This window comes from Thalassophryne amazonica, chromosome 19 (assembly GCF_902500255.1).
Source record: "Thalassophryne amazonica chromosome 19, fThaAma1.1, whole genome shotgun sequence".
Lineage (NCBI taxonomy): Eukaryota > Metazoa > Chordata > Actinopteri > Batrachoidiformes > Batrachoididae > Thalassophryne > Thalassophryne amazonica.
Window position 1 is genome coordinate 51,270,962 of NC_047121.1, and position 13,757 is coordinate 51,284,718.

The 13,757-nt window shown below is 40.6% G+C and overlaps 1 protein-coding gene across 1 annotated transcript in view; it reads right to left on the bottom strand.

The window, feature by feature from the left end:
- The window catches only part of LOC117532307 (pleckstrin homology domain-containing family G member 3), an 86,284-nt gene that overhangs the window by 36,333 nt on the left and 36,194 nt on the right, over nucleotides 1-13,757 (bottom strand). The window contains 5 exon segments of the mRNA XM_034195628.1: nucleotides 574-584; nucleotides 4,630-4,662; nucleotides 4,796-4,897; nucleotides 10,903-10,933; nucleotides 11,017-11,103. Coding sequence (XP_034051519.1) covers nucleotides 574-584; nucleotides 4,630-4,662; nucleotides 4,796-4,897; nucleotides 10,903-10,933; nucleotides 11,017-11,103 — 264 coding nt within the window.

Here is a 13,757-nt window from a genome sequence, read left to right on the forward strand (position 1 = left end):
TATCTCCACCTGGTGGATTTTTATCATTAATGCAGCTACAATAGAATTTTGCCAAGAGCTCGAGTTATTACTATTATTATAAAGCCATTCATCTAATCAAATAATTGTTTCATAAAGCTGCTTAAAGCGAGACATGCTTCAAAAATAAAACTCAAAATAAAAATTTGTCAAATTCCTGAAATGATTCGCATGAACTTGACTCTATTATAGAGTTTGTATGTTTTTGAACTTCTGGATTATTGATTGAAATGTGAACAAACTAGATTACAGTAAAGTACGGTGACACCCCCCCCCACACACACAAAAAGCCTCATTATGTCAGAACCAACAGCACGTGAATACATGGGCGTTTCCAGGCCCACCTGTTCAATACAGATACTGCAGTATTTGGCAACAATGGGTTGGGTGAACTAAAATGATAACTGGCCGGGGTGGTGAGTAGTTATGATCATCTCAGCCTTTCACATGACTTATTACACTTAAACAGTTGAGGCAAAGACAGCGAGCACTGATCTCTGTGTGCTCGTGAAAAATATATAAAACACTTAAGATTGTTGGGTGTCAGACTCTTACCTTCAAAACGGCTGAATGAGGAGAGAGAAAGAAGATGGGGAGACAAAAACAAAAGCGACAGTCAGTAAATCTTCACAGGTCAAAGCCTGGATGATAAAATGAGGTGCATCTTCTCCAACCACAACATTTGCGTTGAGTCTGGTCCAGACTTAAGGGAGCGTTCGTGATTCAATAAAAAACAATTAGAAACGTCTTCCTTTCAGACGTGATGTAATTATCAGGGATATGATGACCTGCTCACTCACTGAGATGGGAAGACTGACATGAAAATTGTTTCTTCATAACATTTGTTTGAAAATTGATCTGGGGACAAACACAAACAAAGGTTTTCTCCTGACGAACGAGAACAGATGAGAGCAGGAAGCCGCGCACATCTGAGGAGCGCGTGCACAACAACGCTTTGTGCCCCCGTGTGATGAATGCACGCAGAGCAGTGGTGAGCGACCCGTGTGTCTTTTGATCCATTTTCCTCCCGTCTTTAAGGAAGAACAAAAGGATGAGATTAAAAAAAAACCCGGTCCGTATTGGACAAACCAAGTATCCTCAGTCAAAGGTCGGCTACCGAAATGTAAACAACCCCTCGATTAGCACGACACCTGCACAAATGCCCCAACGTGGAAGTTTGCTCAACATTCATCATAAATGTCTCCAAGCCCATTTGTTTGTCTGCACACATCAGTGGTTCCCAACCCTGGTCCAATCAAGAACAGACACCTGAATTAATCCAGGTCCAGATTCCAATTCTGCTGGTCTCTTAAGACCAGCGGTGAAGGTCTGGAGGCCAATTTTATTGAAGCCTTGGCCTTAGCATCTCTATGTTATGACTCCATCTTGGCCTCGGCATCATTCGGCCTTGGAGAAGAAGGCAGCTTGTTTTAAACCTGTATTTCACACAGTTTACTTCTCACCAAACAAACTAAAAATGCCCGTCACCGTAACTTTACACATACAAGTGTCTTTGTGCACAATGCTTGAATGCATTGTTTTCTCGTCACCACAGTACTACACACACACACACACACACACACACACACACACACACACACACACACACACACACACACACACACACACACAAGCTATGCTCTGTCTAAAAGTACTAATGTGTAAAAATCTTTCCAAACAGCCTCGTCACTTCTCAAGCATTATTATATTCCTTTGTCCGGCTAACGTATTATGTCTGTGATCCCAATGTACTGCGTCATTAAAGTACGATAAAAATGATGTAAGGCCGTTGCAGTTAAATTAATTTTCTTTGAGAATGGTCTCTGAACTCTGAGGTACCAGCACCCAACCCCCTGCATGTCCCTCATATCAACCCAGGTGAGTGTGGAGGAAAAACTGCTGTTTTCCTCATGTCTGCAGGAGCAGAGCGTACCGGGCCACGATCAGCCCTTGCTTGCTTGCCTTTGTTGTTTCTCCAGTTTCACGACTAAAGCCCTGGTCCCACTGAATAATAATGAGCCACGTATGGATTTGTCAGAAATTTCAGTGATTATTGGAATAATGAGCCACATATATGAACATTGCGCAAACAATTAAAAAACACTGCACGAGTGCGAGTGATTGCATCAGTGCACACAGGGCATCACAGCGCAGGTCATCTGACTGATTATAATGAGATGTTAAATCTATTAGAAACATACTTTTACAGCTACTCATAAGAAGGAATGAACATGCAACTGGTTTTACCGAGCCATTACAATGTAAACATTACAAATAATTACCTTTTAGACTGTTCCAAATATCTTCGCCACCTCATGGAGTGCACGAGAGAGAGAGAGAGAGAGAGAAAGAGAGAAAAGGTTCCAGCTGAAATGGTCCAATTAGAGGTGTTTTCTGACAGAAAATGATTCATCCGCTATGAAATAATTATTTTATATATGCAGCGTCCAGCGCACAAAGCACTTCAGTTTGCGTACCAGCCTGGCATCGGAGTGGATGACGCTGTCATCTACTTCCAACATAGAGCTCTCGCTCACCTGGAAAAGCCTGGGAGCACTGTGAGAATTATGTTTTATGTTTTTTTGATATTTTCCAGTGCTTTCAATACCATACAACTGGTGCTTCTGAGGGACAAGCTGGAGATCACAGGCGTGGACCCCCGCCTCTCATCTTGGGTCTTAGACTACCTCACAGAACGACAGCAGTATGTGAAGGCTAGGGACTGCGTCTCTGACATGGTCATCTGCAGCACGGGGGCTCTGCAAGGAACCACCTTGGCTCCCTTTCTCTTCACCCTCTACACTGCAGACATCATGTACGACTCTCTCAACTGTCACCTGCAAAAGTTCTCTGATGACTTTGCAATCATCAGCCTCATCACTGACGAGGATGACAGAGAGCACAGTGGGGTGACCCAGGACTTTGTGGATGGACATCAGTGGAACCTCCTCCACATCAATGCAGGGAAAACCAAATAGCTGCTGGTGGACTTCCACAGGCACAGGCGCTCTCCACCGACACTGGTGAAGATCCAGGGAAAGGATACAGAGATAGTGGACTCTTACAAGTACCAAGGTGTTCACCTAAAGAATAAACTGCACTGGTCAAACAACACCACTGCACCACTCAGGTCCTTTGGACTGCAGGGGGCGCCCCCGAGGACCTTCTTTGACTGTGTGGTGGCATCAGCCGTTTTCTACGGAGTGGTCTGCTGGAGCAGCAGGATTACAAGTGCTGAGAGGAGACTTGACAAAGTGATGAGGAAGGCCAGCTATGTCCTGGGAAGTCCCCTGGACTCGGTGCAGGAGGTGGGCGAAAGGAGGATGATGGATAAGCTGTCAGCCCTGCTGGAGAATGCCTCCCATCCCATAAGTGACACCCTGACTGCACTGAAAAGCTCTTTCAGCGGTGGGCTGCTCCAGCCAAAGTGCATAATGGAGCGACACTGCAGGTCCTTCCTTCCTGCTGCTGTAAGACTCCACAACCAGCACTGTTCGCAGGAGACCACTCAGATCACTCACATCATTAATCTCAGTACAGTGACAAATTTTCAGCCATGTGCAATAATACTACACATTCTGTGCAATAATACTTGTACACTCATGTGCCGTATTATGAAACAGTTTTTCTGCTTGTATACACTATAATCTATTCTATTGTTTATATTGTTATTCTGCACAGAACCTGACTTCAGTATTTTGGTAATTATTTTTCTTTTACCTTATTTTTGCATACTTGCACTGTTCTGTGACTGCCCTTGTGCTGCTGGAACATCGGAAATTTTCCCGTCGTGGGACTATTAAAGGATTATCTTATCTTAAATTAATTTTCTATGAGAACTCTGAGCTACTTCACTCATTTTGTTGCATTTGATAGGTCTCATCACTAAAATGTGATTTTGACCGTGGACTTTGAAGATGTTGGCAGCAACACTGACTGCTGAACCAACCAAAACCAGTTTCTATCAGTCTTTATTTTTACAGTTATGCAGTCACTGTGAACAAACACTCATTCAATGGTGCTCCTTTTAGTTGGGAGGTCGGTGAAAATAGTTTTTATGTGCCTTTGTATAATATTCTGCCTCTGGTTGTTGCGACTCTGACCTGGTCTTGGCATTGGGGGAGGTGGACTCAATGACAAGAATTTGTTTCAGTTCAATTCAATTCATTTCATTTATGTGGCATCAAATCACAACAAAGTTGCCTCAAGCTGCTTCACACAAGTAAGGTCTAACCTTACCAACCCCCAGAGCAAGAACACAGGGGACAGTGGTAAGAAAAAAAACTCCCTCTGATGATTTGAGGAAGAAACCTCAAGCAGACCAGACTCAGAGGGGCGACCCTCTGCTTAGGAGGACCTGTGATAATTAAGCTCCACATCAAGTAAAGATGTCAAGTCAGTCTGACACATCTCACCAGAGACAGATGCCCACATGTCAAAAAATGGTCAATTACATAAATATCTAAATTCTACTTCACAGGTTGGAGCCTGGATCCATCTGATGTGACAGATGACCACAAGATCCTCACAGTCTTAAAAGAAATAAAAAATTCTAACAGCCCGACAGTCAGTCAGTCAGTCTCTCTCTCACACACACGGGGGTAGACTAACCTTTTGTGTTTCTCATGATTTGTTTTACAGGCTCTACAAGGACAATAAAAAGACAAATGGACAAAGTTGCAGGTGGTAGATAAACAGTGTTCATGTAAAAAAAAAAAAACAGTTTTGATTGCTGTAAACAGTTTTATGTGTATGAGACGAAGTTGTAATTGTTCACCTGATTTCCTTCGGTCATTTCGTCTTCTAATATTAAAGTCTTGACTGTTGCAGGAGCTGCTTTTCTTCAGCTTCTCCGGACCGTAGTGGTACTTTCTCGGATCTAGATTGTCACAGGACACAATATCTTTAGAACTACAATTACAAAAGTTATTTTCTCCACAGTCTAATGCTAAAGCTAACACTATGACACTAAATTAGAAAATTAAAAATAGGGTTTATTTTATCATGATCACCAAAATGATTGAAATGGATTCAGAATGAACTATAATGGCATTACGAGCACAAAAATTCACAATGAATCACAGACCATCTGAGTGCGTTTCCTGTCTGTGGTTTTCAGTCTGCAGCTCACTGGTGGGTTATGTGTTTAACTCAAAGTAGACTTTGGACTAACAGAAAACTGGTTAGAAATATTATCATTATTATTATTTTTAATTGTCGTGTATTTATTGTTGGAAATTGCTCATTTCCAAGGTAGAATATGGCAAAAAACAAACCAAGTAACTAAGATAAGATCAATTTTATTTATCCCAAATGAAATTATTTTGCCAGAATACAGAAACAGTAAACAATGTTTTTTTTTTTTTTTTTTTTTTTTTTTTTTACAATAATTGCAACAAATTTATGTGAATGACTGGAAGACATTTGCACAAGATGTTCGACAATATTGCACATAACTCTGAATAACGGTTCATCATGTATTCATCCTGCAGAAGGGGAGGAGTTATACATTCTGACTGCCACAGAGGTAGGAAGGACCTCCTGTGGCAGATCTGAGCCTCCTGAGGAAGTGCAGCTGGCTCTGACCTTTCTTATACTCAGCATCTGTGTTTACAGTCCAGTCCAGTTTGTTGTCTATGTGGACACCCAGGTCATCAAACGCGACACCAGTGGTTTGATTTTTGCCTCAGAAAGACGTTTGAACCCTGAAACCCTAACTGCTCATGGTGCAGCACTGCCTAGTGTGAGTCCTGGGTCTGGATACATAAGGAAAAGTTCAATAATGGACCAAAATCATAAAATAAGCAAGAGTAATTGGAGATTTCTGATGTACATCAATCTGGATCCAGATCACCTCCAACATTTAATGGATGCCCTAATATCTATCTGTGGCGCAAATAAGGTGAGAATCTGTGAAGTAGTTTTGAAGTAATCCTTAAAAGCCTATAAAAAGGTGGAACTTGATCCAGAATCCGGATCACCTCCAAAATTTAATGGATTCTTCCATGGCCTAATATGTATCTGGGTCATTTCATGAAAAGGGGTCACCATTACACAAGCCAATATTATTGGTCAGTAAAAATAGAACAGCCCTACATGCAGGGAAAACATATAAAATGATTGTTTCTACATATATTGAATATATTATAACTATGATGACAGAGGGCATAATTATCTTGGAATCTTTCTTTTTTGAGTTTTTATCTGAAAAGGGGGACAGGGACACCAAATCCCACCAAATTTGTGGCAAAGAGCACCTAAGTATTATTTTGATCAAAATAAACAGAAATCACTTCAACTAAATTTATCTGAACTTACTTCTGATTTCATGGGCACACGGTAAAATTAATTTCCCCCCATAGATCAGTGTCTTAATCTCTCGGTACGGCTGCAGAAAGCATGCCAAAAATGTGGTGTTGAATGTAACCCGTAGTGTTCCAGTCTGTTACATTTAAAACTCATGTTCCTAAACTGCTAATTTATTCATTAAATAAAACTCCAGTTGTGCCGTTTGAAAGCACCACTCTTGAGAGCCTTAAACCCAAGGGAAAACTGAAATTAGCTGAACAATAAAGTAACAAAGTTATTCACTTGATGTTTGTTTCACGCTGTCCAAATATAACTGCCAAAACAGCACCACTCTGGGGATTTCATGCGAGTCCAACCAAAAAAAAAGTATAACATGACTTATCTCAAGAGTGGATTTTATGTATTCCCCATGGTCCGTATATTCATATCTTACAGTCGATATCACCTTACTAAGAAATTTAAAAATTGACCCTCATGTCACATACTGGTGACCCCTTTTCATGAAATGACCTATCTGTGGTGCAAATTTGGTGAGAATCCATGAAGTAGTTTTGACATAATTCTTAAAAGCCTATATAAAGTGAAACTTGATCCAGAATCCAGTGTCCGAGACCAAACGGTCCCCCTAAAAACCAGCTCCAACTTTTAATGGATTCTTCCATGGCCTAATATCTATCTATGGTGAAACCTTTGTCAAAATCTGTGCAGTAGTTTTGATGCAATCCTGCTAACAGGCAGACAAATAAATAAATATTCGCCAATGATTGATGAAAGACCAGAAGCGCCTCAGTTCAAATCCCCATCAGATCTGAAACTCTCTAAGGGCCCTTGAGTAAGGTCCTTGATCCACAAGTTGCTTCCCTTGTGCAGTTGAGCGCCCTGCATGGCAGCATGCTGACATCAGTCTGTCTGCATGTGTGTGTATATATACTGTATATATACACGTGTGTGTCTGCGTGTGTCTTTATTTGTGCATGTGTGTATATGTGTGTGTGTCTGTGGACATATATATGTGCGTGTGCATTTATATGTCTGCATGTGTGTGTGTGTATATATATATATATATTAATATGTCCACAAATCATGTGCAATAACAACGCATTTACAAATCCCAGCACGTCACCTTATCACATTTAAATCCCACTAAGATGCTCCTGTCTTTTTCAATTCCAATCATATTTATGTATGCATATGTACTTATATATGTACGTATATATATATATATATATATATATATATATATATATATATATATAGTGAGGAAAATAAGTATTTGAACACCCTGTGATTTTGCAAGTTCTCCCACTTAGAAATCATGGAGAGGTGCATCATCTTAGGTGCATGTCCACTGTGAGAGACAAAATAAAAAAATAAATAAAAAAAAAATCCGGAAATCACAATGTATGATTTTTTAATAATTAATTTGTATGTTACTGCTGCAAATAAGTATTTGAACACCTGTGAAAATCAATGTTAATATTTGGTACAGTAGCCTTTGTTTGCAATTACAGAGGTCCAACGTTTCAGGTAGTTACACATTGCAGCAGGGATTTTGGTCCACTCCTCCATACAGATCTTCTCTAGATCTTTCAGGTTTGGAGTTTCAGCTCCCTCCAAAAATTTTCTATTGAGTTCAGATCTGGAGACTGGCCAGGCCAGTCCAGGACCTTGAAATGCTTCTTACGGAGCCCCTCCTTAGTTGCCCTGGCTGTGTGTTTGGGGTCACTGTCATGCTGGAAGACCCAGCCATGACCCATCTTCAATGCTCTTACTGAGGGAAGGAGGTTGTTTGACAAAATCTCGCAATACATGACCCCATCATCCTCCCTTCAATACGGTGCAGTCGTCCTGTCCCCTTTACAGAAGAACACCCCCAGAGTATGATGTTTCCACCCCCATGCTTCACGGTCGGGATGGTTTTCTTGGGGTTGTTCTCATCCTCGAAACATGGTAAGTGGAGTTGATTCCAAAAAGCTCTATTCTGGTCTCATATGACCTCATGACCTTCTCCCATGCCTCCTCTGGATCATCTAGATGGTCACTGGTGAACTTCAAATGGGCCTAGACATGTGCTGGCTTGAGCAGGGGGACCTTGCTGCCCTGCAGGTTTTTAAACCATGACATCATGTGTTACTAATGTAATCTTTGAGACTGTGGTCCCAGCTCTCTTCAGGTCATTGACTAGGTCCTCCTGTGTAGTTCTGAGCTTTCTCAGAATCATCCTTACCCCACAAAGTGAGATCTTGCATGGAATCCCAGACCGAGGGAGATTGACAGTCATCTTGTGTTTCTTCCACTTTCTAATAAATAATCATAACGGTTGCCGTCTTCTACCAAGCTGCTTGCCTGTTGTCCTGTAGTCCATCCCAGCCTTGTGCAGGTCTACAGTTTTGTCCCTGGTGTCCTTAGACAGCTCTTTTGTCTTGGCTATGGTGGACAGGTTGGAGTGTGATTGATTGAGTGTGTGAACAGGTGTCTTTTATACAGGTAACAAGTTCAAACAGGTGTAATTAATACAGGTAAAGAGTGCAGAATAAGAGGGCTTCTTAAAGAAAAATTAACAGGTCTGTGTGAGCCAGAATTCTTGCTGGTTGGTAGGTGTTCAAATACTTATTTTTCTCACTGTATATATATATATATATATATATATATATATATATATATATATATATATATATATATATATATATATATATACGTAAATTCCTTGCAACTGAATGTTGAGAAACATTGTTCTTAAACTGTTGGACTGTTTTTTCACGCAGTTGTTCTCAAAGTGGTGATCCTCACCCCATCTTTGCTTGTGAATAGCTGAGCCTTTCAGGGATGCTCCTTTTATACCTAATCATGACACTCACAATTAGTGTCCTCAGTTCCCAAACGCTTATTGAGTGCTGTTAGAAGGAAAGGTGTTGTAACACAGTGGTAAACATACCATTGTCCCAGCTTTTTTGAAACGTGTTGCAGGCATACATTTCAAAATGAGCAAATATTTGCACAAAAACAATAAAATTTATCAGTCTGAACATTAAATATCTTGTCTTTGTGGTGTATTCAATTGAAAATAGGATGAAGAGGATTTGCAAATCACTGAATTCTGTTTTTATTTCTATTTTACACAATGTCCCAACTTCATTGGAATTGGGGTTGTGTGTGTGTATATATATATATATATATATATATATATGTGTGTGTGTGTGTGTGTGTGTGTCTGTATTTATGTGTCTACAAATACAGACACGCTCACACACACACACACACACACACACACACACACACAGGTAAGTAATGTGTATATATGGGGTGAGCGTTTATAAGCTTTGCTTCTGCTCACCCCCTTTTTGGTCACACATGTCACTCTGGAATTGTCTAGTATATCAGTTTTGTTATTGACGGGTTATGTGCCAAATAAATAAGTTCAAGTTCAAGTACGCTCAACAAAAATATAAACGCAACACTTTTGGTTTTGCTCCCATTTTCCACCTGTGAGGTGGGATGGATTATCTCAGCAAAGGAGAAGTGCTATCACAGATTTAGACTGGTTTGTGAACAATATTTGAGGGAAATGGTGATATTGTGTATGTGGAAAAAGTTTTAGATCTTTGAGTTCATCTCATACAAAATGGGAGCAAAACCAAAAGTGTTGCGTTTATATTTTTGTTGAGTGTTCATATATATATATATATATATATATATATATATATATATGTGTGTGTGTGTGTGTGTGTGTGTGCGCGCGCGTCTGCATGCGTGTATATGTGTGTGCACGTGTGTCTGCATATGTGTATATATATGTGTGTGCACGTGTGTCTGCATATGTGTGTGTGCGTCTGCATGTGTGTATGTATGTCTGCATATGTGTATATGTGTGCGTGCGTCTGCATGTGTGTATGTATGTCTGCATATGTGTATATGTGTGCGTGTCTGCATATGTGTATATATATGTGTGTGCACGTGTGTCTGCATATGTGTGTGTGCGTCTGCATGTGTGTATGTATGTCTGCATATGTGTATATGTGTGCGTGCCTCTGCATGTGTGTATGTATGTCTGCATATGTGTATATGTGTGCGTGTCTGCATATGTGTATGTATGTCTGCATATGTGTATATGTGTGCGTGTCTGCATATGTGTATATGTGTGGGTGCATGTGTGTCTGCATGTGTGTGTATGTGCGTGTGTCTGCGTGTGTGTGTGTGTGTGTGTGTGTGTGAGAGAGACAAAGTGAGGCCTCAGTGTAAAGCGTTTGTCATCGTCTGCTTCAGACGTGCATTCAGCGTTATAGAAACACACTCCAGTTACCTGAAGGAAACTCTTCCTCCCTCTGCTGAATCACACGATGTGTTTTCAAGAAAAGTCTAAATTATTTGACAAAGACGTCCTACCTGTTTTTTTCATTTCTGTCCTTTTTCAGCTGATGTTTGAGACAAAATCTTCTTTTGGCTAAAATTTGAAGTAGTTGACGTGTCCTTTTTCGTACGTATTCCTCAATACTTTCACAGAAATGTCAATCTTTTTTTTTGTAACTGTCAGAATCACCACATGCGTGGTGTTAGTGCGACAGGTCGAACACTCACAGGCAGAATTCTCCAGCATGGCTTCTTTTGCCTTGAAAAAGAAAAAGGCGTGTTTTAACACGAAGCGACTGATCGCTGTTGATTATTGAGCATATGAGAGACGATGTGCTTCACCTTCTGTGGGACTTTGGTGTGGTGATTCTCCAGAATCAGCCTCTTAATGTGGTGACACCACAGAACCTTCTCGTCCACACACTTGGCCTGCAGGAGCAAAGGTATGGTTTAAAAAACCTTATTAAGAGCCCCTTCACACATAACACCATTGAAGCCAACTTGTTCACAATTGAGGAATTGCATTCCATTTGTGAAAAATCGGAGCCGCCTCAAACGTCTCATACACCTGCCACTACAACCATTCATGCACACAAGCGGCCAGAAGACAGCAAATGCCCCACGTGTGCTCATTAGATCCCCCTCTCGACAGGTGTCGGCCAAATTCCAGGTGTCGCACACAAACATCCAACACCGCTTGCTACACACTTAGAAAAGGCGGGGCTATTCGCGCTCCTGGTATGATAGTTGACAGCAGGCGATCACATTCAACCTGTCTATGAAAAGTGTCTAAGTGCAACACAAGTGTGGCATCACCTAGCGACTGTACCGACTCAAAAATGGCATGTGGAGTGTGTCGTCCCCCCCTGCCCCCAAAATCAATTGGCTTGTGGAGTGTACCCCCCCCAACACACACACACCATGAATCTGTGGCTGAAGGTCCCGGAGTACGGTCGCCTTGCTCATGTGCTTTGCTGTGGACACACAGCGCCTGTCAGCTGGATGTGACCGTGCATGCAAGGTGTCAGATTAAAAACACGGACATCAGACAGATGCAGGACAAACACATAATAATACATACATAAAATTAAAATCACAGAACAATGCAACAGAGAATGTTTTTGTTTTGTGAGCTGATGAGGTGGGCATGTCCTGTGTAGCGCAAGCCTCGATTCACACTAATTAAATAAATACATTAATGCTGTCTCAACAAAAACCTGAGTTTTGAACTGCAGACAGAGACTGTGCTCACTCTCAGTTGAGAAATTCCTAAGTCATCTGGTGATCTTCAGATAAGCTTGCAGACATCCTCCCATGGGCCAACACTAGGCTTCACAGCAGAAAACAAAATGGTAAATCGAAGTTCTTCAAAAGGAGCCCTTGCCTGGTTTATCGGTGAAATTCCGGTCATCATGAATTACATGACATTATAATGGCTTCACGTCAGAGTTTGAGCTTCTCCAGGCCAGAAGAACCCACTTTTATGGCTTCACACCAAGGACAGAACTTCTCACTGCCAGAGGACCTTCCCCTCATAACGTGGTCATAAAACTTTGTCTTGACAATCAGTTTTTATCTTGAGGTCTAAATCAAAGGAAAGGACCTTTTGTTTTAAATAAAAGGAAAGAGATCAGCATTGTTATTCATATATATCTAAAGACTTCTAATGTTGGTTGTATTGATTAATCAAACAAAATGCTTTGCAAATAATCATTCCATTTTACTGACACGTGTTCCTCCTGATGTGTGTTTAAGTGTGATTTTTCTGCATTATCAATATGTTGATGTTGAAGTATTCTGTTTATCCAAAGGATGTGTCTGACTATTAATAATGTGTATCCATTCGAGTGTCTCAGACCAGATAATATGTCAAAACAGTTAATGTGTTTAAATAATTGAATCATTTGTGTCTGCACTGTGACCACATGAAGTTTTCTGTGAGATTACACACCCTAAATGGGCGGAGTTTGGTGACGTCAGTCCCCCTTTTAAAGTTAGAACAGAGTGCTGGCTTTTCCAGCTTCCTCTTCTCTCTTCCTTTCTTAAACGCTTAATTTTTATTTTTGGGTCAACAAGGCCCCATGCTAAGCTATGCTAAGATAGCTAAAGCTACCATGTGGGTTCATTCATTCATCCTTTATTCTTCAAAAGCTTAAAGTTTTAACCTGACACTTTAAAGTGCATCAAGTCTTTTGAATTTTTAAGAGAACTTCCGAGCTGACCTTTTCAAAATAATAGCAAAATTACAGGAAAGCCACTTTTCCCTTTTTGAAATTGTCCAACATTTTTAAAGCTTTAACTTTTTCCTAAATTCACAAAGACTTTTAATCTGGCTTCAACAAACTTTTTAAAAGCTACCAGAAACCATTTTCAACAAACACCTTCCACCTCTGGGTTCCTGCAAGCTCAAAACGGTGCTGTCGGTAAAGCCAGCCACAAGCCTTTGGGATCGCCTGGGGAGACCGCTGAGTTAACCCCTTGACCCAAGTGAGCACGACGGACGGACGGATCCCTCCGAACCACCTCTTCAACAAGTCAGCTAAGTGACCCAGTTAAAGGTTCCAGGAAAAGGGTTTGCTGTCAATGGATACAAAGTGGCTTCCTTTTAAGCATATTCATATGTTTGTTTAAGATTTTTCTTAATTGGCTTCAAATTTCATCTCTAAATTGTAATCAGATTTATTTATTTAAAGTCTTTAAGCTCTCTCCCTCTCTTCCAACGTGTCATTAGTGAGAATATTGTTTCCATGAATGAACTTATTTAATCACTGTCCACAAAAATGCCAGTAAACTGTTCATTTCTTGTATACTTGTAAATAAATTGTAAATATGTCTGCTGTGGTTCATTTTGTGTTCAGAAGGAATCCTTTGGTTAATCGTATTGTAGAATTCAGACTTTCAGATCAGAGACTGATTAACCCTCTGGGGTTGATGCCGTGGTATACGATGGCTAAGACCAAGCTTTACTAAATTATAAATACCTTTTTAATGATATGAGATAGAAACTTACTTTTTTTTTTGCTGAAAAGTTAACTCCACAGATTTTCAAGCCAGCCATTGGCCATCTTTGTACTCCTCATAGA